The sequence below is a fragment of the Panthera onca genome, chromosome D2 (genome assembly GCF_046562875.1).
Source record: "Panthera onca isolate mPanOnc1 chromosome D2, mPanOnc1 haplotype 2, whole genome shotgun sequence".
NCBI lineage: Eukaryota > Metazoa > Chordata > Mammalia > Carnivora > Felidae > Panthera > Panthera onca.
This window is the reverse complement of record NC_138349.1, coordinates 57345209-57369537: the sequence shown is the minus strand read 5'-3', so window position 1 is coordinate 57369537 and position 24329 is coordinate 57345209. Positions and strand designations below refer to the sequence as shown.

At 40.1% G+C, this 24329-nt stretch overlaps 2 protein-coding genes and 1 long non-coding RNA gene across 3 annotated transcripts in view; 2 read left to right on the top strand and 1 right to left on the bottom strand.

Moving 5' to 3' along the window:
- HKDC1 (hexokinase domain containing 1) overlaps window positions 1-6007 on the top strand; it is a 49452-nt gene extending 43445 nt beyond the window's left edge. Inside the window, exons 17-18 of the mRNA XM_060642555.3 lie at window positions 220-453; window positions 5060-6007. Coding sequence (XP_060498538.1) covers window positions 220-453; window positions 5060-5207 — 382 coding nt within the window. The 3' untranslated portion in view covers window positions 5208-6007. The remainder of the gene's footprint in view (window positions 1-219; window positions 454-5059) is intronic.
- LOC132685350 (uncharacterized) lies at window positions 5864-7302 on the bottom strand. Its single transcript, XR_009613060.3, has 2 exons — window positions 7241-7302; window positions 5864-6824 (listed from the first exon to the last, which is right to left on the bottom strand). It is a non-coding gene; the product is annotated as an uncharacterized LOC132685350 (long non-coding RNA).
- A 111-nt stretch (window positions 7303-7413) lies between these two features.
- HK1 (hexokinase 1) overlaps window positions 7414-24329 on the top strand; it is a 124210-nt gene continuing 107294 nt past the window's right edge. The window contains exon 1 of the mRNA XM_078434322.2: window positions 7414-7508. The gene's annotated coding sequence lies outside the window, so the exon portion shown is untranslated. The remainder of the gene's footprint in view (window positions 7509-24329) is intronic.

Here is a 24329-nt window from a genome sequence, read left to right as displayed (position 1 = left end):
GTGCTACGCTTTATTTTGTAAAGATGATGGGACTTCCTGGGGGCGGCAGACTTTCTTGAGTCTCAGCTTCTGTGGCATTCTGCTCTAACTTAGCCATTTCTTGGATCATTTTCTCCTCCCTCTGCCTAGGGCATCTGGGACGGGGGGCTGTGAGCCATGTGGAGCAGGGTCCGGGGCCCCCCGAAGCAGGTCCTGACCTCCCGCTCTGCTTGTCTGCAGCGATCGGCTGGCCCTCCTCCAGGTCAGGGGGATCCTGCAGCAGCTTGGCCTGGACAGCACGTGTGAGGACAGCATTGTGGTGAAGGAGGTGTGCGGAGCTGTGTCCCGGCGGGCAGCCCAGCTCTATGGCGCTGGCCTGGCAGCCATCGTGGAGAAGAGGAGGGAAGACCAGGGGCTTGAGAACCTGAAGGTCACCGTGGGTGTGGATGGCACCCTGTACAAGCTGCACCCTCAGTAAGTGCCCCAGAGAGGTGGGGGTGGGAGGGTGCTGAAGCTGAAAGTGGACCCCACGGCTCTAGCAGACAAGGTGTGAGCCCTTGTGGCTCTGTGTCTTAGTGGTAGGATGTGGGAGTATTCACCATCCTCTCTGAACCCCCTGATCTCCAACAGTCAAAGGCAGGTAGTAATAATCTCCGCCTCATAGGGCCCCATGAGGATAGAGTTCCTACATGTACTTGACACGGTGCTCCACAAATACAAGCCATTATTACTGACATATTCTCACCTGACCTTACAGGGAAGTGACGAGAACTGAGTATTTTGTACAGCATAGAGCGTTTGCCAAGTATGAACTGGTTATGACTTTCTTAGCTCAGAGGCAGTGGACAGAAGGATTGAGAGCCCCATCAGGAAATGTAGGGTTGGATCCTGGCTCCACCACTTAGAAGCTGGGAGGCTGAGGGTCAGTTTCTCACCCTCTTCGAGCCTCAGTTCTTAATCTGTAAAATGACAACAAAAATCTTACCTACCTCATAAGTGGTTGTGAGAATTAAGTTAAACATTTTTTGATGTTTGTTTATCTTTGAGGGAAAGAGAGAACGCAAATCAGGGGGGGACAGAGAGAGAGGGAGACACAGAATCCAAAGCAGACTCCAGGGCCCGAGCTGGCAGCACAGAGTCTCTGACTCGGGGCTCGAACCCATGAACCACGAGATCATGACCTGAGCCAAAGTCGGACGCTTAACTGACTGAGCCACGTAGGCGCCCCGAGGATTAAGTTAAACAGTATCTGTAGAGTGCATGGCACATCACAAAAAGGTCAATGATGAAAGCTATTATTTTCATTTAATGTTTAACATTTTGTTTTGGTGAAAATGAAAAGTATTAACAAGCTTATAAAAGTTTCCAATCATACTGAAATATATACATGAACATACTATTATTGTAACCCCTGATCCTCAGCCCCTCCTATGGTGATGACTAATTCTCCAACATCACCGCCTAGTATCTTTTCTTGTTTTCCCCCTCGCAGTCGCTTACTTTTGATGTGGTTCCTGCGAGCCTCTTCTCTCTTGAACCAAGACTTGACCAAGGGACAAAAACCACATGATCATTTCAATAGGTGCAGAGAAAGCATTTGATAAAATACAATACCTTTCATGATAAAAGCACTCAACAAACTAGAGCTAAAGGGACTCCACCTGATGAAGCATCTATGAAAAACCCACAATTGACTTCATACGTACTGGTGCAAGACTGGATGCTTTGCCCTTATAATCAGAAACAAGACAAGGGTGCCTACTCTTGTCACTGCTGTTCAACATTGTCCTGCTTTGGCACTGCCTCCAGATGGTTGCATGGTTTTTGTCTCTCAGTCCAGACTTGATTAAAGGCAGAGGCTTGTCAGACCAGACCAAACATATGTGACTTCAAAGGGAAAATCAAGGGCAAGTCTAGCCAGGGCAACTAATCAAGAAAAAGGAAATAAAAAGTATCCATATTGGAAAGGCAAAAGTGAAACTATCTTTGTCTGTAGATGACCTGATTTTGTATACAGAAAACCCTTAATAATCTACAAAAAACTATTGGAACTGTTAAACAAGTTCAGCAAGATTTCAGGATGCAAGATCAATACACAAAATCAATTGCATTTCTATGCATTAGCAATGAGCAATCTGAAAATGAAATGAAGAACACAATTCCATTTACAACACAATCAAAAAGAATAAAATAATTAGCAATAAATGTCACAAAAGGAATGTCAGATTTGTACATTGAGAAGTAGAAAACATTGTTGAGATAAAACAAAGAAGACCTAAATAGAATGACAGCCTATGTTAATGGACTTAATATTGTTAACGTAGCATTGCTTCACAAATTGATCTTCAGATTCGACACAATCATGATCAAAATCCCAGGAGACCTCTTTGCAGAAATCAACAAGTTGATCCTAAAATTCATATGGAAATGCAAGGAACTTAGACTAGTTAGAATAGTCTTAAAAAAGAACAAAGTTGGAGAACTCACAATTCTCTATTTGAAATTTACAATAAAACTACAGTCTCAAAACAGTGTGGTACTGACGTAAGGATAAACATAGAGATCATTGGACTAGAATTGAGAGCTCAGAAATAAACCCCTACATTTATGGTCAAGGGATTTTATTTTTTTTTAAAAATTTTTTTTTCAATGGTTTTTATTTATTTTTGGGACAGAGAGAGACAGAGCATGAACGGGGGAGGGGCAGAGAGAGAGGGAGACACAGAATTGGAATCAGGCTCCAGGCTCTGAGCCATCAGCCCAGAGCCCGACGCGGGGCTCGAACTCACGGACCGCGAGATCGTGACCTGGCTGAAGTCGGACGCTCAACCGACTGCGCCACCCAGGCGCCCCAAGTCAAGGGATTTTAAACAAGAAGGTGAAGACCTTTTAATGGGAAAAGAATATTTTTTCCAGAAAATGGTGGCACAACTGGATATCCACCTGCAAAAAAAATGAGGTTGGATTCGTACCTCATCCCATGTACAAAAATCAACTTAAAATGGATCAAAGACCTGAATTTAAGAGATAAAACTATTAAGCTCTTAAGAGAAAACATAGGTATAAATCTTTGTGACCTTGGATTAAGCAATGATTTCTTAAATATGACATCAAAAGCATAAGTAACAGAAGAAAAAATAGGTAAACTGGACTTTATAAAAATTAAAAATTTGTGTGCATCAAAGTATACGACAGAGTGAAAGGCAACCTACAGAATGATGGAAAATATTAGCAAATCCTATATCTGATGTAGGATTTCTGCCTAGAAAATAGAAAGAACAATTACAACTCAACAATTAAAAAGACAAATAACCCCATCAACAAATGGGCAAAGGGTCTAAATAGGCATCTCTCCAAAGATGTGTAAGTGGCAAATAAGCATGTGGAAAGATGCTCAGTATCATTAGTCACTGGAGAAATGCAAACCAAAACCATGAGGTACCATTTCACACTCATTAGGAGGGCTGTAATAAACAAGAGTGACACTAACAAGTGTTGATGAGGATATGGCAAAATTGGAGACCTCATACATTGCTGGTGGGAAACAGTTTGGGAGTTCCTGAAAAAGATAGACATAGAGTTACCATATGACCCAGCAATTCCATTCCGAGGTGTATCCAAGAGAACTGAAAACATGTTCACACAAAAACTTGTTGGTGACGTTCATAGCAGAACTATTCACGATAACCAAAGGGGGAAACAGTCCAAATGTCCACCAAGCAATGAGTGGATAAACAAGATGTAGTGTATCTGTACAATGGACTAGTACTCATAAAAAGGAGTGAAGTACTGACACATGCTATAACTCTGAGCAACCTTGAAAAATATCGTGTTAATTGAAAGAAGAAGCCAGACACAAAAGGCCACTTACTATACGATTCCATTATATGAAATGTCCAGAATAAGCAAATCTATAGAGATAGAAAGTAGGGGGGCACCCGGGGGTTGGTGTGAACGGGGAGTGACTATTAATGGGCATGGAGTTTCTTTTTAGGATGATGAAAATGTTCTGGAATTAGATAGTGGTGCTGGTTGCATAACTTTGTGAATATGCTAAGAAACACTGAATTGTATGCTTAAAGAAATGAAAGAAAGAAAGAAAGAAAGAAAGAAAGAAAGACTTGATTGACCTGTGACCACTAAGCCATTTCTCCTTTCTTCTGGAAAGTTGGGGGCTAACCACCCTGCTGTGCCTTCAAGAAGACCTCAAACTTTCTCCTACTACATAACCAGTAGGGCCCCAGGGAGCATCAGCGGTTGGCCAGAGCCACCCACTGGCTGTGTGATGGAGTCGGGTTCAGAACCTGCTCTAGCATGCTGGCCCTCGGAGATGAACACCACTTGTACCATCCATGGTAACACAGGATCACAGGACATGGGGCCTAGATGCCCAGGCCTCTGTTAAACATACTTTGACCTCACAGACTGCCCTGGTAATTCAACTTACAAGATGTCCCCTCAAATGGATTTAATATATCAAAGGATAGTTGAGAGAGGCCAACTATGTGCTTTGGGGGAAAATCAATGGAGGGAGGGAAGGATGGATAAGTGAATGGATAAAGCAAGTAGGATAAAATTATAACTTTGTTGAGTGTAGGCAGAGGGTGTTCAGGCGTTCAGCAGACTATTCTTTCAGCTCTATAGTAAGTTTGAAATTTTTCAAAATAAACGTTTAGGGATTTTTGAAACAAAAACAACAAAAAAAAATGTGAGGTTGAGAACTGATAGGCCTGGTTCAAGTCCTAATATAACTTACTAGTTGTACAAGCTTAGAAAAATTTCTTAACTTCTGAGCATCAATTTTTTTTATGTTGTGAAAATACTAATAACTGCTTTTAAACTGTTATTACACTTTGACTGTATGTATATTCTGTATGTAAAACACCTAGAAGAGCCTCTGGCATTAATAGTTGCTCAACAAAAGGTAAAATTAAAACAGCTATTTAGGAAGAGGTGTATGGAGCTGTTCTAGAGCCTTGAGAAGCAAGCTGGAAGGAACAAACTAGATTGGAACCATTCACAAATATGTTGATCCCTTATGTGAGTGCTGATGATGTTTCTCTCTCTCTCTCTTTTGTAGCTTTTCTCGGATATTGCAGGAAACCGTGAAAGAACTAGCTCCTCGATGTGATGTGACACTCATGCTGTCAGAAGATGGGAGTGGAAAGGGAGCTGCTCTGATCACTGCTGTGGCCAAGAGGTTACAGCAGGCACAGAAGGAGAAATAGGGACTCCCTCAGGGTTGGGCCCCACATGCCTTGGTTACTGACCAGCCTTTCCTCTGGCAGATGAGTCGGTCAGGGACCAACAGGCAAGCTTCTAGCTGACTTCACATTCTGGATGACCGGAAGAGAACCCCGGGTTCTCGGGTACTCTTAGCATTTTGTTACTCAGTGTTTTTTTTCAAGGGCATTAAATGATACCTATCATTGGCATATTTGGGCCAAAGATGGGCCAACTTGTAAAATCAAAGCAGCTGGGCCCGAGAGATCCCCTTTTAGCAAATTTTTCAGTTGAGGCCCAAGCTGCTAGTTCTCTATGGCTTTGGGTCCTGCGGCTGTTGGACTTGAAACATACATGCCATCTGCCCGTGAGGCCTGGCTGGCCGAGTCCCCCTCTGGGATGCTTCAGCCGTTGCTTATAGTAGATTGGGTCCTCACTTGGGGATGCACACTTGAGAAGGATAGGGTCTCATGTAATAAACTGGAAATCGAATCTAACTTGTCCTTACCTTGTCATGTTGACCTCAAACATGGAAAGAGAACAAAGACTTCGGAGTAGCAGCTCCAGGATGAAGAAGGTTGATTTCCAGGCAGCCCTGTAGGAATCTTTTCATGCTTAAAGTGAGTAATGTCAGCAGCCTGTAGGACTGTGCTTCTCCACATGCGTGTGTGTTGGGGAGGGTGCCATTTGGGGCACCCGTTTTCATTTTACCTGTGGTTCGTGTTGCTGCTGTCGATAGTTGTTTAAAGGACTGCTAGGTGTATGAAATACAGTAAATGAATAAAGAATGTTTGATTTCCCAAGATTCTTTGCATGAGGTATTAATGTTTCATTTGGGAGGCTCGCTTGCTGACTTCCTGCTCTGCCGGTGGAATAAGGCACACGTAGAGTCAGAAGTTGCTGAGAGCATCTCTCTAGCCCAAACTTCTTACCAACAGGGGGAAGTATATGGAATATCTTCCACCATATCTTTAGTAAATTATCCAAATCTCATTTGAATGAATACTTCCAGTGACTGGGCATTTATCACATGATCCTAAAGCTCTTGCTTCTGAACAGCTAAAGCTGACTGAAGGGCCTTTTGACTTCACTCTGACTTCTACCTCGCTGGAACTTGCCCCTCCCACAGGCCCCGCTGTTCTGCATTCTACCCTCCAGAACTAGGTGGAGATGGCCTGTCCCTGACCATTGCCCCAGTGGATGTCCTCTCTTTTTTCTCTCTCTCTCTACCTCCCCTCTCCCCATTAATCTGAGTCACCTGTGACATTCTACCTTGTCACAGAGTTACCTGTAGGCATTTCTCATCTGGACTAGTAGATTGCAAGCCCTCGGTTAGATACGTTTTTGTAGTGCTCCAGGGAAGGCAGGACTATGCTGTTCTTACTAAATACTTACTAGATGGAGGCGTGATTGAAAAATGAAGTGTTCCAAGAAATTTCCCGTGGAAAAAGTAGAGGCCTTTATCATGGGCTACAGACTGAAAAGAATAATATTCCAGATCATCCAGGTTGATTTTGATGTACGTACTTAATTCCTAGCGATAACTGTCACCATTTGCTGAAGCAGGATGTTCCGACAGAATGGAGGAGGCCGAAGGAGGGTAAGAGAGAGGCCAGCTGGAGCTGGGGACAGATGAAGGAGTTGAGGTTCCCTAGGAAATATTTTTTCACGCATTCAGTGAACACAGACAGAGATACTGCTGTGGGTGGGACCTAGATTTACCAAAGTGAAATTATTTTTTGTATTTTAAGGTTATACTTCTCGGAAGAGATGTTGTATGGATTCATTAAATTTATTTCTTTGTATTTGGATGTTATGCTTCTTCAGGGAAATGTTTCACTTTATCAGATTTTGTCTTAACCCCAAACCTTGCTGTCCTTGTTATCTTTCCCCAGCTCTCCTTTTCGGTGTTAAGACACACCCAGCCCCCATCCCTTTCTCTCCTAGTTCTGCTGGGTGTCTCTCCCTTTGCCCTCCTGCCTGGACGGATGATCTGGCCCAGATATCCAGGCAGTTGTATGACCACATTCTCCCATACCTGGTCTCTCACCACACATTTGGCAGGTTTGAGGAGGTCACCCAGCTCTGGTCTCCTACAAGAAAAAGAAGCCCCAAGGTATCTAGGCAACCTTGCACATTCTGACTAATTGATAGCATCATAGAATCTTTGAAGCAGAGCAGAACTGCAGAGAGGGCACGCATCCATCTTGCTGTCTTTGGACAGGCCGGCCCTGAAACACCGGGGGCAATGGAAGACTAACGTCTCCACAAGGTTTGCTAGGCAAGACCAGCAACCACACAACAAGGTAAATTGTCCTCCTGTGGACCCCACAGACTTTTCCTCTTATGAAGGGCATCTTAGTCTACATTTTCTACCCTGTGGTTAGTTTCTCCCAGTAACCTTTTGGCTAAAAAGATCTAATAAACATAGACTTGAGAACTAGATTTTCCCTACGACTCTGACTCTCCAGAACAAGTGACCTCATTCCTATTTGTCTGTCTTCAGAAATCTTGTTTTCGTTAGCTAGAATGGGTGCCCTGTGAGAACAAGGACTCAGATCTCATTTTTCCTATTTTCCCCAGAGCCTACCTCAGTGGCTGGCGTCGAGTAGCCATTAGATAATCCTCTAAGCGGATGAATGAATGAATGCTCAAACAAGTTTGTGAATGAATTTATTGCTCTCCTTTGAGTCTTTCCATTATTCAGCCACCCCCAATGGGACCTGCGCCTTATGCACAGTAGATACTCTATAAATGATTGTTCAGCGAATGCCAAGCCCCGTTCTAGGCACTGAAGGCTCAAAGGAATAGAAGATACCATTCCTGCTTTATTAGAACTCACATGCTAGCAAGGAAGGAAAGACATATAAATATCTGCAGTACAATATGGTCGTAAACAGGAACAAGAGGAGAACACAATTCCTGACCATTTGCCGCATCCTTCAACCTGTGGGAAAATATGTGTGTGTGTGTGTGTGTGTGTGTGTGTGTGTGTGTGTGTGTGCATTGGCATGAGTGTGTGTGTGCACCATAAACCCCTTTGGCAAGTATGAGGAACCTACAGGTACTTTCTCATAATGCTTGCTTGCTTGCTTGCTTGCTTGATTGATTTAAAGTTATTTTTTAAAGAGAGAGAGAGAGAGCACACAAGCAGGAGAAAGGCGGTGAGAGAGAGGGAAAGATGATCCAAAGCAGGCTCCACGCTGACAGCGGAGAGCCTAACGCGGGCCTTGAACTCACGGAACTGCAAGATCATGACCTGAGCCACCCAGACTCCCCTCATAATGCTTTTAAATGCATAAGATACTTATAAATCACAGTTACTAAAGTGGTGATAGAGTAACATATGTGATTATTTTTTAATGCACTGTAATGAGATCCAGCAGGAACTTAATAATCATAATTCTGAAATCCTGATGAGTGTAAACAGTATTTTGAGACATTTGCAACACCAGCATAGATATGAAAATGTCCATGGTTTCTCCTGGAGACAAAGTCCAAGGTATTGCTTACCACTACTGTGGTTTGTTGTCCACATTCTAAATGGAAGGAAATGCTAAATTTCAGTTTTTTTAATGTTTGTTTATTTTTGAGACAGAGACACAGCGTGAGCAGGGTAGGGGCAGAGATAGAGGGAGACAGAATCCAAGCAGGTTCCAGGCTCTGAGCTGTCAGCATGTGGCTAGAACCCACGAACCGTGAGATCATGACCTGAGCCCAAGTCAGACGTTTAATTGACTGAGCCACCCAGGCGAGGCGCCCCCTAAATTTCAATTAGAGGTGATTGAAAATAAATCCTAAAGAAGTTCATGGACTCCCCACTTTGGGGGTCTCCCCCTTGGGACCTAGGTTAATAATCCCTGACTGAAACGTCCTACTAGACCTGGCACTTGTTTGGGATAGCATCTTAGATGGCAGAAAGGCATTGTGGTTTGGACTCAGAAGAATTTGGCACGCTATTTAACCTTTCTAAGTTTCGTTTTCCTTTTGTAAGAATGGAAGATAGGGGCACCTGGGTGGCTCAGTCAGCTAAGCTTCTGACTTTGGCTCAGGTCATGATCTCACAGTTTGTTGGTTCGAGCCCCGCATTGGGCTCTGGGCTGACAGCTCAGAGCCTGGAGCCTGCTTCAGATTCTGTGTCTCCCTCCCTCTCTACCCTTTTCCTGCTTATACTCTGTCTCTCTCTCTCTCTCTCTCTCTCTCTCTCAAAAATAAATAAATATTTAAAAAAAGAATAGAAGATAATATAACAGCCTAACAAGGTTATGGGAAGTACACAAGGTAAGTATGTAGACATGGGGATAAGCTGTGAGCCACTCGCACACGTGTGAGGTACTTGCGTTATGCTTCTTCCTATTGTTACGGGGCTTGTCTTATTGGTGTGATCAACATGAACATCAACCTAAAGGTCCTTCCAAGCCTACTGCCCAGCCATGCAGAGGGGTAGTGAATGGCGACTGGGAGAAATGCATTTCTCACAACCCCTTCCTTCCACCTACACTGTCTTGATATATTCCTTCTCTTGTTAGTTCACAGTTGAAACTCCTTGTGAACCATATTTTATTGGAGGAAGGATGGGACTTGGGTCAAGTCGGGGATAATACAAGGATCTGGTGGCTTCTATTTGGGGTGAACTAAGGGGAAATTAGAGAAGAGGAGTTGAGTTCCTTTCTGGTCCAGCCAATGGAAGAATGATGCTGTGAAGAAAATGAAACTAAAAATCTTCCCTTTTTTTTTGGTACATACATTTAAGAAAGAAAGAGAGACAGGGAGTAAGGTAGGTTATTGATAATTTAGGGACTCAGAATGGTTTGAGCTATTGACCTAAAGAGCTAGTGCACCTAAACGATGCACTAACAGCACAAGGCACAATTCCAGGGGGTGCCGTTCACGTCATTGTCTGTCTGTGACCCCGTTCCTACTGAGTCACTTCTGTGACGGCTAGCATGGTCTAGAGTGGTCTTTCACAAAGTCAGCTAGTCTAGGGTCATTCTTGCCTTTAATACTCAAAGAAAATGGTTCATTTCCCTTATCCCACATGCTGGAGAAAGTCCTGTCCCCTGCCCTAATATTTCACCGTTCTTTTTTTTTTTTTAAGTTTTTTTTTTTCTCTTTCTCTCTTAATGTTTATTTATTTTTGAGAGAGCATGAGAGAGAGACAGAGCATGAGTCGGGGAGGAGCAGAGAGAGAGGGAGACATAGTATCTGAAGCAGGCTCCAGGCTCCGAGCTGTCAGCACAGAGCCAGATGTGGGGCTCGAACTCACAGACTGCGAGATCATGACCCGAGCCAAAGTCGGACTCTCAACCGACTGGGCCACACAGGTGCCTCAATAGTTCAACATTCTTGAGTGGAATGCTTCTACCTTCCAGTTACTCCTGTTATTGCTGCCTCCAGTGTGCTCCCACTCATCTTAGCTGATGTCACAATTCCTGCAGCTGCTGCCTCTCTCTCTGTTTCCGATGTGCAGAACTGTCCCTTCCTCTTGGATTCCCCTAACACCATGAACTCAAGGCCAGTGTCTGGAACAGACTGAGCTAAAGGTTTGGGGATGGTGAAGGGGAAATACTTCATAGAATAGGAAACCATTTACATGTGAATATTAGGTATCAAAGTTCTATGACTGTCTCCACCCCAGGGAATTTCTCATTGGCCATCGTTCTCCATGGTCTCTGCTAGCAGTAGGTATTAGGGACTCTTTCCAACTTCTCTGGAGGCTTCTTTCTCATATCCTTCTCTTCTCTGAATTCTGGACTCTTTCCCTAAAGTGAAAAATTTCTCTTTTATAGAGCTAAGGACTCTTCCATAGTCTCAACCCACCCCCATGCCAGCCCAAGGTATTTCAACTTTCCCAGCCAAAAAGGCCCATTGAGGTATTTGAATAAAAAGAAGCATTTTCTCTCTAAAAGACATTATTCTGTTCTCTTAGAGTCAAGCTATGGCAAGCTCTTTTCCTCGACACCCAGCAAACCGCTCATATTTCAAGTATATAATTTGATGTTTTGATGACATCATTACCACAATCAAGATAATAAGCATATCCATCACCACCAAAGGCTTCTTCGTGACCCTTTGTAACACCTCTTTTCTGCCCTGCACCTCTTTCCCCTTACTCAGTTAACTACTGAGTTGCTTTCTGTTTCTAGGTTATATAGTTTCGTTTTCATTTTTCAGAATTTTATATAAGTGGAAGCATACAGGTGGTATACTTTTAAAATCCAGCTTTCTTCACCCAGTGTACTTAGTTTGAAACCCATTCAGGTTGTTGCCAGTATCCAGAATTCATTCCTTCTTTCGCTGAGTATTCTATTCTGTGGATACACCACAGTTTGTTTGTCCATTCATCTAGTCATGGATATTTGGATTGTCTCCGGTTTTTGACTATTACAAATAAGGCAGCTATGAACATTGTATACAAGTCTTTGTATGGACATACTTCCATTTCTCTTGGGCAAATACCTAGGACTAGAATAGCTAGGTCATTTGATTAAGTTTTTAGGCAAAAGCCAAACTATCTTCCAAAGTAGTGGAACCCTTTTATACTCCCATCAGCAGTTTATGAGAGTTTGAGTTTTTCCACATCTTTGCCAGCACTTGGATTGGTTGGTCTATTTAACATTCTAATAGGTGTATAGTGGTATATAATTGTGCTTTTAATTTGTATTTCCCTGATATTTAACAATCCATTGTATGGGCCAAATGTTTTCCTTCTTCCATGAAATGCTTTAATTAATTAATTAATTATTTATTTTTGCCTATTTTTAAATTGAGCTGTTGGTTCCTTTTTTATTGATTTGTAAGAATTCTTTTTTTTTTTTTTTAACATTTATTTATTTTTGAGACAGAGAAAGGGCATGAACAGGGGAGGGTCAGAGAAAGAGGGAGACACAGAATCTGAAACAGGCTCCAGGCTCTGAGCTGTCAGCACAGAGCCCGACGCGGGGTTCGAACCCACGGACCACGGGATCATGACCTGAGCTGAAGTCGGATGCCCAACCGACTGAGCCACCCAGGTGCCCCGATTTGTAAGAATTCTTTATATATCATGGATCTAGTGCTTTGTCAGTTTTAGGCATTACAAATATCTTCTCATCCTTTCATTTTAAGGTTTTGATGAACATAGTTCTAAATTTAATATTGTCAAATTTTTTAATCTTTTTAAAAAGGTAGCATTTTTTTGTTTCTGAACCAATCTTTCTTTATCCTCAAGGTCAGAAAGATTTTCAACAGTATTGTCTTCTAAAACATTTAAAAATTTTGCTCTTGAGGGGCACTGGTTGGCTCAGTCAGTGGAACTTGTGACTCTTGATCTCAGGCTCGTGGGTTTGATCCCCATGTTGGGTGCAGATATTACTTAAAAAAATAAAATTATAAGGTTTTGCTTTTGACATTTATTCTTAATATAGGTGGAAATGATTTTTATGTATGGATGAGTTACAAACCAATTTTATTTTTAATTTTTTTACTTTTAAATTTTTAAAAATTTTTCTTTACTTAGAATGACACTAGCAATTTTTTTAAAGTTTATTTATTTATTTTGAGAGAGAGAGAGAAAGAGAAAGAGCGTGAGTGGGGAAGGGGCAGAGAGAGAGGGAGAGAGAGAATCCCATGCAGGTTCTTTGCTGTCAGTGCAGAGCCTGATGTGGGGCTTAAGCCCACGAACTGTGAGATCAAGATCTGAGCTGAAACCAAGAGTCAGATGCTTAACCGACTGAGCCACCCAGGTGCCCTTCAAACCAATTTTATTTTCCCCTCATTTAGGTAACTAATTTTATAGGCTCTGTTTATTTTTTTTAAGTTTATTTATTTATTTTGAGAGAGAAAGTGGGGGGGGGGGGGGGGAGACAGAGAGGGAGAGAGAGAATCCCAAGCAGGCTCCGTGCCCAGCACAGAGCCCAACATGGGGCTCAATCTCACAACCACGTGATCATGACCTGAGCTGAAATCAGGAGTCAGACGCTTAACCAACTGAGCCACCCAGGCACCCCTATAAGCTCTGTTTCTTGACTAGCCTCTGCTTTCTCCACTGACATGACATTGCAGCTTTTAAATTCTACAAAAAGCAAAACTAAGAAAACCCTTTTGGTATTTACGTTGTACTGCATTTGTAGATCAGTTTGGGGAGAATAATCTCTTTAGGATATTAATTCTTCCTCGCCATTAACATGGATTGTTTCTCCATTGATTTAGGTCTTTCCTAATGTTTTCAAACAAACTTTGTGATTTCCTACATCAGTCTTGCATTCTTTTGCTCTTAGATTTATTCTTAAGTAGTTTATAGTTTTGTGATACAGTTTTGTGATTATAAATTTAGTCCTTTAAAAAAATTTAGTTCCCAATTCTTTGGTTGCTGATGCAATGAAACGCAATTGACTTTTATTATTAATCTTATATCCAATCACCTTACTAGACTTTTCTATGACTGTCATTAACCTTGTCAGTTTGAAAAAAATCTGAAATCTACAGAAAACTGGCAAACCTGTTGCAATGAACTCCCATTTATCCTTCACCTAAATTCACTCATCGATAATATTTGCCAGATTTGTTTTATCTCCCTCTCTGGGCGTGTATATATATATATATATATATATATATATATATATAATGTAATATAATCGAGGTTACTTACCTTTTACCATTAAAATGATTCTAGGTTTGCAGAATCATTTAAAAATGAATTGCAGAGACCACGACCCTTTACCTTTACATAATTCATCATGTATCTATTGAGAACAAGGACAGTCTCTTACACAACCACAGTGAAATTATCAAATTTAGTAATCTCCTCTTATTTCTAGTTATTTAAATGACTCTGGATTTTATGTCTAGACAATCATATAATCCACCGATATTGTCGGTTTTATTTCTTTTTTTTCTATTCCTATGCTTTTAATTTTGTTTTTTGTCTATGTTCCCTAAATCATACAGTACGATGTTGAAGTGAAATGGCAGTAGTGAGTATCTCTGTCTTATTCCTGATTTTAAAGTGTATAACTACACATTTCTTCATTTAGAATAATTTTTTTTTCATATGCACGGTTAGTGTTTTACTTTTGGAGAATGGCTCTAAAACATCACACGAAGACAAGCTGAGAGGTAACGTTTAAAATAGTTTTATAAGGATCTGTTACCGGACATGTAATGACTGTTTACTCTACAAAGTCTTGATCACAGAGCTTATAATATACCTACTAGGTGGTAGCACCAGGTTTTCCAGACAGTCACTCAGCATTTTCCTCTTAATCTGCACAGACTTCTCATTAGCTGCCTTCTGCTTTTGCTGTGTGATCTCAGAGTCCCTCCGCTTTCTCTGAAAGGTAGTTAAGTTACACTCTTTTCTTTTTCCCTTGTTAATTTCCTGGGATTTCTTCATGTTTTCCTGATGGCAAGTTCTCGCTGATTTCCACGGGCCCTGCCCACTGCTGGACCAAGCCTGAAACAGAGCACCCATGAAAAGCGGGGCTTCCTCCTGTGCTCAGCGGCCACCTCCCCTTGCGGATCTTGAAGGCTGAGCACCTGCTCCATCGACCTAGAATGATTTTTATGTGTTTTTGGGAGTGCCTTTTATCAGCTTAAATAAGTTCTCCTTTAGTCATAGTCTACTAAGACGTTTTGTTTTCCCACGAACAGGTATCGAATTTTGTCAAATTCTTTTACTACACTGTTGAAATAGTGTACATTTTTTTCTCATAAAAGTGAGTAACTTCTATTTAATGATATTAAAGCATCACTGCAATGCTGGATAAACCCATCTTGGTCATGGTTTGTTACCATTTTTATAACTGTTGGATTTGATATGCTAATATTTTATGTAGAATTTCTGCATCTATGTTTATGAATGATAAGCTTATAATTTTTCTTCTTCATATAGTCATTGTCTAGTTTTTGTATGGGTATACGTGTCTCATGATATGAATTTTTGTTTTCTGAAAGAACTCATTGACAGTTTCGTGGCTTCAAAAGCCATTTGAGCCTTTTATTTTCTTTGGGATAAGATTTTAACTACCGCTTCAATTTTTTTTTTTTTTTGAATAATCATACTATCCAGGCTTTCCATTGTTTCTTGAATCAGATTGGCAGGTTATATTTTTCCAAGAATTTATCCATTTTGTCTAATTTTTCAAATACGACGACCTAATTTTTTTTTTTTTAGATATGGATATAATTCAAACAACATAAAATTTACCTTTTTAAAGTATAAAATTCAGTGTTTTTGAAAAATATTAGCAAGTTATGCATCTGTTACTACCATCTAATCCCAGAATGTTTTCATTGCCCCTAAGGAACCTTTATACCCATTAGTAGTCACTCTCCATTCCTCCTGAGCCCTACCCCAGGCAAACCCTGATCAGCTGTCTCTATGGATTGCCTATTCTGAACATTCCATATGATACACTCATGCCATATGTGCCCTTTTATGTCTGGCATCACTCACTTAATGTTTTCAAGGTTCATTCATGTTGTAGCATGTGTCAAAGCTTACTTCTGGTAAATGCCAAATAATATCCCATTGTAGGGATATACTGCATTTTGTTTATCCCTTCATAAGTTCATGGGTATTTGCTTGTTTTTACATTTGGTTATTATGAATGGTGCTGCTGTGAACCTTTTGTGAACTAGTTTTTATGTAAACATATGATTTTAATTCTCTTGGATGCGTATCTAGGGATGAAATTCCTGGCCCATATGGTAATTCTATGTTTTAACTTTGGGGGGAACTGCCAAATTGTTTCCCAAAGTGGCTGCATCATTTACATTCCCACCACAGCAGTGTGTGTGTGTGTGTGTGTGTGTGTGTGTGTGTGTGTAGTAGAGAATCACACCACCACATCCTCATCAACATTTGTTATTGGCAGTCTTTTTTTTTTTTAATGTTTATTTATTTGGAGAGAGTGATGCATGCACGCACACAAGTGCAAGTGGGGAAGGGAGAGAGAGAGAGAGAGAGAGAGAGAGAGAGAGAGAGACCGAGACCCAAGCAGGCTCCACGCCCAGCTCAGAGCCTGACATGGGGCTCGATCTCATAACTGTGAAATGATGACCTAGGCATAAATCAAGAGCTGGTTGCTCAACCGACTGAGCCACCCAGGTGCCCTGACAGTCTTTTTGATTATAGCTATCCTAGTTGTTATGAAGTAGTATCTCAGTATGGTATCGATTTGCATTTCCCTAGTGACTATTGATATTGACTATCTTTAAAAAAAGGTTTTTTTAATGTTATTTATTTTTGAGAGAGACAGAGACAGAATGCGACTGGGTTGGGGGCAGAGAGAGAGAGGGAGACACAGAATCGGAAGCAGGCTCCAAGCTCCGAGCTGTCAGCACAGAGCCCGACGTGGGGCTCAAACTCACAGACCGCGAGATCATGACCTGAGCTGAAGTCGGACGCTCAACCGACTGAGCCACCCAGGTGCCCCTGATATTGAGCATCTTTTTATATGCTTATTGCTCATTTGTATATCTTCTTTGGCGACATACCTACTAAAGTCCTTAGCCCATATTAAAAATTGGCTATTTCTCTTTTTATTGTTGAGCTTTATGTGTTCTTTATATATTCTGGATATTAGACCCTTTTTGGATGTATGATTTACAAATAATTTCTCCCATTTTGGTGGCTTGTCTTTTCATTTTCTTGATAGTGTCCTTTGAAGCATACAAGTTATACTTTTCATAAAGTCCAATTTATTTTTTCTCTTGTTTGCGCTGTCGGCATTATATTTAGAAAACTTTTGTCTAACACAAGGTCAAGATTTACCCCTATGTTTTGTTCTCTGAGTTTTATAGTTTTAGTTTTTACATTTAGGTCTTTTACCCATTTTGATGTAATTTTTGTATATGGTGTGAAGTAGAGGTCCAACCTCGTTCTTTTGCATTTGGCTATCCATTGTCAAATCCCAGCACCATTTGCTGAAAGGACTATTCTCTCTCCATTGATAGGTCCTGGCACTCTTGTCAGTAATCAATTGATCATAAATACGTGGGTCTATTTCTGGACTCTCAATTCTATTCTATTGATCTATATGTCTATCCTTGTGACATGAAGTGTGTATCTGTAGTTATGTGCCCACATTCATTCATTACATTGTTCTAAGCCTTCTCTCCTTTTGTTGATCAATTTTGCCAGAGACTTTTTTGTTGTTATTTATTTATGTCTACCTTGTTTGACACTAAGATATTTGCATCAGGTGTTTTATGGTTAATGTTTGCATGTTGTATTATTTTCTGTCCTTTTATTTTCAACAATCTGTACCCTTGTATTTAAAGAGCATCTCTTGCAAACAACGTTTAGTTGGATCTTATTTTGTCTTGTTTTTATGTTGTATGATAATTTCTGTTCTCTAAATGAAGCAATTTATTCTATTTACATTTAGTGTAATTATAGTTATGGATGGCTTTAATCCTACCATCTTAATGCTTTGTTTTTTATTTGTCTTATCGGTTATATGTTTATTTATGTTTTCCTGACTTCCTTTGGATTAATCAAAGTAGTTTTATTATTCCATCCTATTTCATCTGTTGGCTTCTAATTTTTTTAATGTTTATTTATTTTTGAGAGAGAGAGAGAGAGAGAGAGAGAGGGAGAGAGAGGGAGAGAGAGAGAAAGTGGGGGAGGGGCAGAGAGAGAGGGAGACACAGAATCCGAAGCAGACTCCAGGCCCTGAGCTGTCAGCACAGAGCCTGACGCGGGGCTTGAACTCATGAACTGTGAGATCATGACCTGAGCTGAAGTTGGTTGCTTAACCAACTGAATCAACCAGGTGCCCTTTAATGTTCATTTAATTATTTTTGGAAAGAGAGACAGAATGTGAGGGGGATAGGGACAGAGAGAGAGTGAGACACAGAATCTGAAGGAGGCTCCAGGTTCCCAGCTGTCAGCACAGAGCCAGATGCAGGGCTCGAACCCATGAACAGTGAGATCATGACCTGAGCCAGATGAGTCGGATGTTTAACCGACTGAGCCACCCAGGTGTCCCCGGTAAGTTTCAACAAATGCATTTCCTGGTACAACTTAGACAACATTATCTTCACCCTGGAAAAGTTACCTTGTTCAAGGTGGTACTTTAGGGATTACAGTATGGATTTTTATGTATCTCAGTCTACCTTGACTTAGTGTTTTACCATTTCATGAACAATGTAAGAACCTTATTGTAATCTCTTTACCATCCCCCTGCCCTTTATGCTGTTTTTGACATACAGTATACATATATGTTACAATTCCTATAATACACAGTTACTGTTGTTTTGAATAGTTGATAGTCTTTTTATATTAAGAACTGTGTTATATTAATCCACTTGGCTACTTTTTCTTTCATTTTGCAGTTCTGTGATTCCATCTAGGATCATTTTCCTTCAATCTGGAAAACTTCAGTTAGCATTTCTTGTAATACAGTACTACTGATGGTAAATTCTCTCAACATTTATTTGTCTGAAAATATCTTTTTTTTTTTTTTTTTGCCTCATTTTGGCAGGGTATAGAATTCTAGTCTGGCAGGGTTCTTTTCTTCCAATATTTTAAGGATGTTATTTCATATTCTTCTGGCTTCCATAGTTTTTGTTGAGAAGTCCATCATCATTCTTATTGTTTTTCTCCTGCAAGTAGTGTGTCTTTTTATTGTGGCTGTTTTTAAGGGTTTCCTTTTATCTTTAGTTTTTAGCAGTTTAATTATAATGTGCGTAGGTGTGGCTTTCTTTTTATTTGTTCTGCTTGAGATTTGCTGAGAGCTTCTTTAACCTGTGAGTTGCTGTCTTTGTTGGATTTTGAAAATTGTTGGCTTGAGACCCATTATTTCTCCTCTCTCCTCCTAGGATTCTGATGTACATATGTGAGATTATTTTTTCACATCTCACACGTCTTTCATATTCTATTTTGTTTTCATCAATTTTTCCCTGCATTCTTCACTTTGCAGAGTTTCCACTCACCAGCCTTTAAGTTCACTGAGCTTTCTTCTGTTGTATTCAATCTGCCATAAGCTCAGAATGAATTCTTTTTTATTTTGAAGATATTTTAAACAAAATACTGCATGAGAAATGCTTAGCAGAGGAAATGACTAGGGAGGGCGCACACAATAAATTATTATCATCAGCATAGGATTAAGAGAAAATGTTTTTTGCTATTTTTATATTTATATCCAGTTTTATTGGGTAATGGTGAGAGAATGTCTTATAGAGTATAAGAAAATAAAACACACCGGTATTTAAAAAAGTTTTAATGAGATATAATTGACATATAACATTGTTTTAGGTGTAATGATCTGGGGGTGCCTTGATGGCTCAGTCAGTTTAGCATCTGACTCTAGATTTCATCTCATGGTTAATGGGATTGAGCCCCATGTTGGGTTCTGTGCTGAGCATGGAGCCTGCTTGGTATTTTCTCTCTCTCTCTCTCTCTCTCTCTCTGCTCCTCCCCCACTCTCTCTCAAAAATAAATAAATAAACATTAAAAAATAACATATAACAATCTGATATAGGTATATGTTGCAAAGTGACTGCCACAATACATTTAGTTAAAATCCATCACCACACATAGTTAACAATTTTTTCTTATGAAGAACTTTTTTCTTCATAGTTTATTTTCTTCAAAAGTTTCTTATGAGAACTTTTAAAATATACTGTCTTGGCAGCTTTCAAATATACAATACAGTATTTGTTAACTATAGTCACCATATTGTGCATTATATCCCCAGGACTTATCTTATAACTGGAAGTTTGTACCTTTTGGCAACCTTTACCCATGGTGCCCACCCTTTTCCCCCTCCATCTTTAGCAACATCTTATCTGTTCTTTGTATCTATGAATTCAGGTTTTTTTATATTCCACATATGATTGCGATCATATGGCATTTGTCTTTCTCTGTCTGACTTCTGTAGTTTAACATAATACTCCATGTCCTTCCGTGTTTTTGCAAATGGCAGAATTTCCTGTTTTTATGGATGAATAATATTCCATTGTTTACGGATACCACATTTTCTTTATCCATTCATTCACTGATGGACACAGGTTGTTTTTATATCCTGACGTGTTGTAAATGATGCTGCAATGAACATGGAGATACGGATATCTCTTTGAGAGAGTAATTCCACTCCTTCTTAAAAAATTTTTTTTAAGTTTATTTATTTTGAGAAAGAGCAGGGGAGAGGCAGAGAGAGAGGGAGAGAGATAATCCCAAACAGGCTTCAGTCTGAAATCACAGAGCCCGATGTGGGGATTTAACTGGTGAACTGTGACATCATGACCTGAGCCCAAACCAAGAGTCAGATGCTTAACCGACTGAGCCACCCAGGTACCCCAGTAATTCCAATTCTTTTGGATTAATATCCAGCAGTGGAAATGCTGGGTCATATGATAGTTTCAGTTTTAATTTTTTGAGAAACCTCTACTGTTTTCCAAGTAGCTGAATCAATTTATATTCCCATCAACAGTGCACAGGGTTCCCTTTTCTCTGTATCCTCTCCAACACTTGTTATATCTTGTCTTTTTGATAACAACCAGCTTAACAGACAGGAGGTGATATCTCACTGTGGATTTGATTTGCATTTCCCTAATGATTAGTGATGTTGAGCACCTTTTCATGTACCTGTTGGCCATTTGTATGTCTTCTCTGGAAAAATATCTATTCAAATACTCTGCCCAATTTTTTAAAAACACTTAAAAATGTTTATTTATTTTTTGAGACACAGAGAGAGTGCCAGTGTATGTGTGTGTGTGTGTGTGTGTGTGTGTGTGTTTGAGCAGGGGAGGAGCAGAGAGAGAGGGAGACAGAAAATCCCAACCTGACAGCACAGAGCCTGACATGGGGCTCAATCTCATGAACTGTGAGATCATGACCTAAGCTGAAATCAAGAATCTGACATTTAACCGACTGGCAGGTGCCCCTGCCCATTTTTAATTATATATTTTGGATGTTAACCTCTTGTCAGATACATGATTTAAAAATATTTTCTTTCATTCTTTATAAGCTGACTTTTCATTTTCTTGATGGTTCCCTTTGCTGTACAGAAGAATTTTAGCTTGATATAGTCTCACTTGTTTATTTTTGCTTTTGTTGTCTTTGCTTTTAGTGTCAAATAAAAAAAAATCTTTGCCAAGACCAATAATGTCAAAGAGCTTAGTGCTTATTTTCTTCTAGGAGTTTTATGGTTTCGGGTATTATGTTTTAAGTCTTTAATACGTTTTGAGTTCATTTTTTTGTATGGTGTAAGAATCCAGTTTCATTCTTTTGCACATGGCTGTTTTCCCAACACCATTTATTGAAGATACTATCCTTTTCCCATTGTACAGCCTTGGCTGCTTTGTTGAAAAATAATTGACCATAAATGTATGGGCTTATTTATTGGTCTGTTCAGATTTTATATTTTTTAATGGTTTAGTCTTGACAGTTTTGTGTTTCTAGGAATTTATATCTTCTAGGCTGTCCAATTTGTTGGCATATAATTGTTCATAGTAGAATTTTACTTTGTATTTCTGTGGTATCAGTTGTAGCATCTCTTTCATTTATGATTTGATTTTATTTGATTCCTTTCTACTTTTTTCTTGAAGAATCTAGCCAAAATTTTTAGTTTATCTTTTCAAAAGAAAAAAACACAGCTCTTAGTTTCATTGATCTTTTCTATTGTCTTTTTAGTCTCTATTTCATTTGTTTCCACTCTGAGCTTTGTTATTCCTTCCTTCTACTAACTTTGGGCTCTTTTTCTACTTCCTTTAGGTGTAAAGTTAGGTTGTTTGAGATCTTTCTTCTTTCTTAATTCAGTGCTTATCACTATGAAGTTAGAACTGCTTTTGGCTATATCCCCTTAGTTTTGGTAGGTTGTATTTCCATCTTCCTTTGTCTCAAGATATTTTTTGACTTCTCTTTTGATTTCTTCTTTCACATATTGGTTGTTCAGTAGCATTTTGTTTATTCTCCACACATTTGTGGATTTTCCAGTTTTCTTCTTGTAATTTATTTCTAGTTTTATACCATTGTGGTCAGAAAAGATGCTTGGTATGATTTCAGTCTTCTTAAATTTATTGAGACTTGTTTTGTGGTCTAATATATGATCTATCCTGGAGAATGTTCCATGTACACTTGAAAATATGTTTTCAACTTTTTTTTTTTTTTTTTTTTTTTTAATTTATTTTTGGGGCAGAGAGAGACAGAGCATGAACGGGGGAGGGGCAGAGAGAGAGGGAGACACAGAATCGGAAACAGGCTCCAGACTCCGAGCCATCAGCCCAGAGCCTGACGCGGGGCTCGAACTCACGGACCGCGAGATCGTGACCTGGCTGAAGTCGGACGCTTAACCGACTGCGCCACCCAGGCGCCCCGAAAATATGTTTTCCATTGCTTTCAGATGGAATGTTCTCTATATGGCTGTAAAGTCATTCTTTTTCATTTTTTTTTTCTTTTCGCTCCTCTGATTGGATGCATTCCATTGCCCTGTCTTTCAGTTTGCTGATGCTTTCTTCTGTTTCATCTAGTCTGATGTTGAGCCATTTTACTGAATTTTTCAGTTTAGTTGTATTCTTCAGCTGTATGATTTCTGTCTGTTTGGTTTTTTTTCTTATATTTTAAACCTCCTAGTTGAAATTCTCATTTTGTTTATACATCATTCTCCTGACCTTGGTGAGCATCTTTGTGAACGTTATTTTGAATTATTTATCAGGTAAATCCCTTATCTGTGTTTCATTAAGGTCCTTTACTAGAGTTTCATCTTATTATTTAATTTGGAACATATTCTTCTGTTTCTTCATTTTCCTTGACTAAGTTGGTTTCTATGCATTAGATAAAACAGCCACCTCTCCCAGTCTTGAAAGAGTAGGAGATGAACTTTATCATTTTTTTAAAATGTTTATTTATTATTGAAAGAGAGAGTCAGAGCATGAGCAGGGGAGGGGCCGAGGGAGAGGGAGACACAGAATCTGAAGCAGGCTCCAGGCTCTGAGCTGTCAGCACAGAGCCCGAGGCTGCGCTTGAACTCATAAACCGCGAGATCATGACCTGAGCCGAAGTCGGATGCTTAACTGACTGAGCCACCCAGGTGCCCCTGAACTTTATTATTTAACCCTGCCCTAGCTCTTGGTTCTCTCTCAAGCCTTTGTAATTGTCCAAGCAGCCTTCTTTGTTCTTGGTGGTTCCCAGTAGTTGAGCGTGTGCCAAAGCATGTCAGTGTCCCAGAAGAAAGAATTTCAGTCAGCACCTAGATGTAGGCTGACTGGAAGCTAGACTCTCAGACAACAGCTTTTAAAGTATGCAACTATACCTCTTTCGGGGAAACACTGGGAGACGGACATCCTCTTTGTTTCCTCTGCACTGATCCCTGGGAAGACAGCCAATTGAGAACTGTTTCTGGGTTTGCTACAGTCCTGTCAAACCCATGAACACAAGCCATACTGGCCACCAGAGCCAGGCTGTCAAGAGTTGTATCTCCTGGGCCACAGCCACAAAAGCCAGGGTGCCAGACTTACACACTCCTTTTCTGGAGACACAAGAGACCTGGGGCAGGGTAGAGAGAAAGTGTAAAGATGGTACCTGCCAGCCTCCTCTTTTTTTGAAGGGGATTGCCACTGGCCCCTAGATATGTGTTACATTAAAAGCCTGAACCTCAGACTGCAGTTTTAAGATCTTCAAGTAGGCCTTGTGAGGAAAAATGGTTTTTCCGTCTACTGCCTCTGCACTGTGTCCGGGGGGGATAGGCAGTTAAAAATATTTGTTTGTTTGTTTGTTACAGTTCTGAGACCCTGGAATGTAAGTCCCATTGACCACCAGAGCCACATAAGCAAGGCATATCCTGTGGGTGGCAGTTACAAAACCTAGGGCACCAGATATGTGCACAAGCTCCTTTCTGGGAGACACTGGCAACCTGGAGTGAGGCATAGGGAAAGTGTAAAGATGGATTAATGAATTCTTAACTTAAAATATTGTATTTTTTCAATTGTAGAATATCCATTTTTTTTTTTAGCAATTCAATAGATTCAATTCCTCTGTTGGCATTCTTTATCTTTTCATCCATCTTGTACATCTTTTCTTTAACATATTTATAACAGTTTTTAAAAGTCTTTGTCTGCTAATTCTAACTCCAGTTCTGGATCACCCATACGACTATTTCTATTGCTTATTTTTTCCTCTTGCTTATAGGTCACATTTTTCT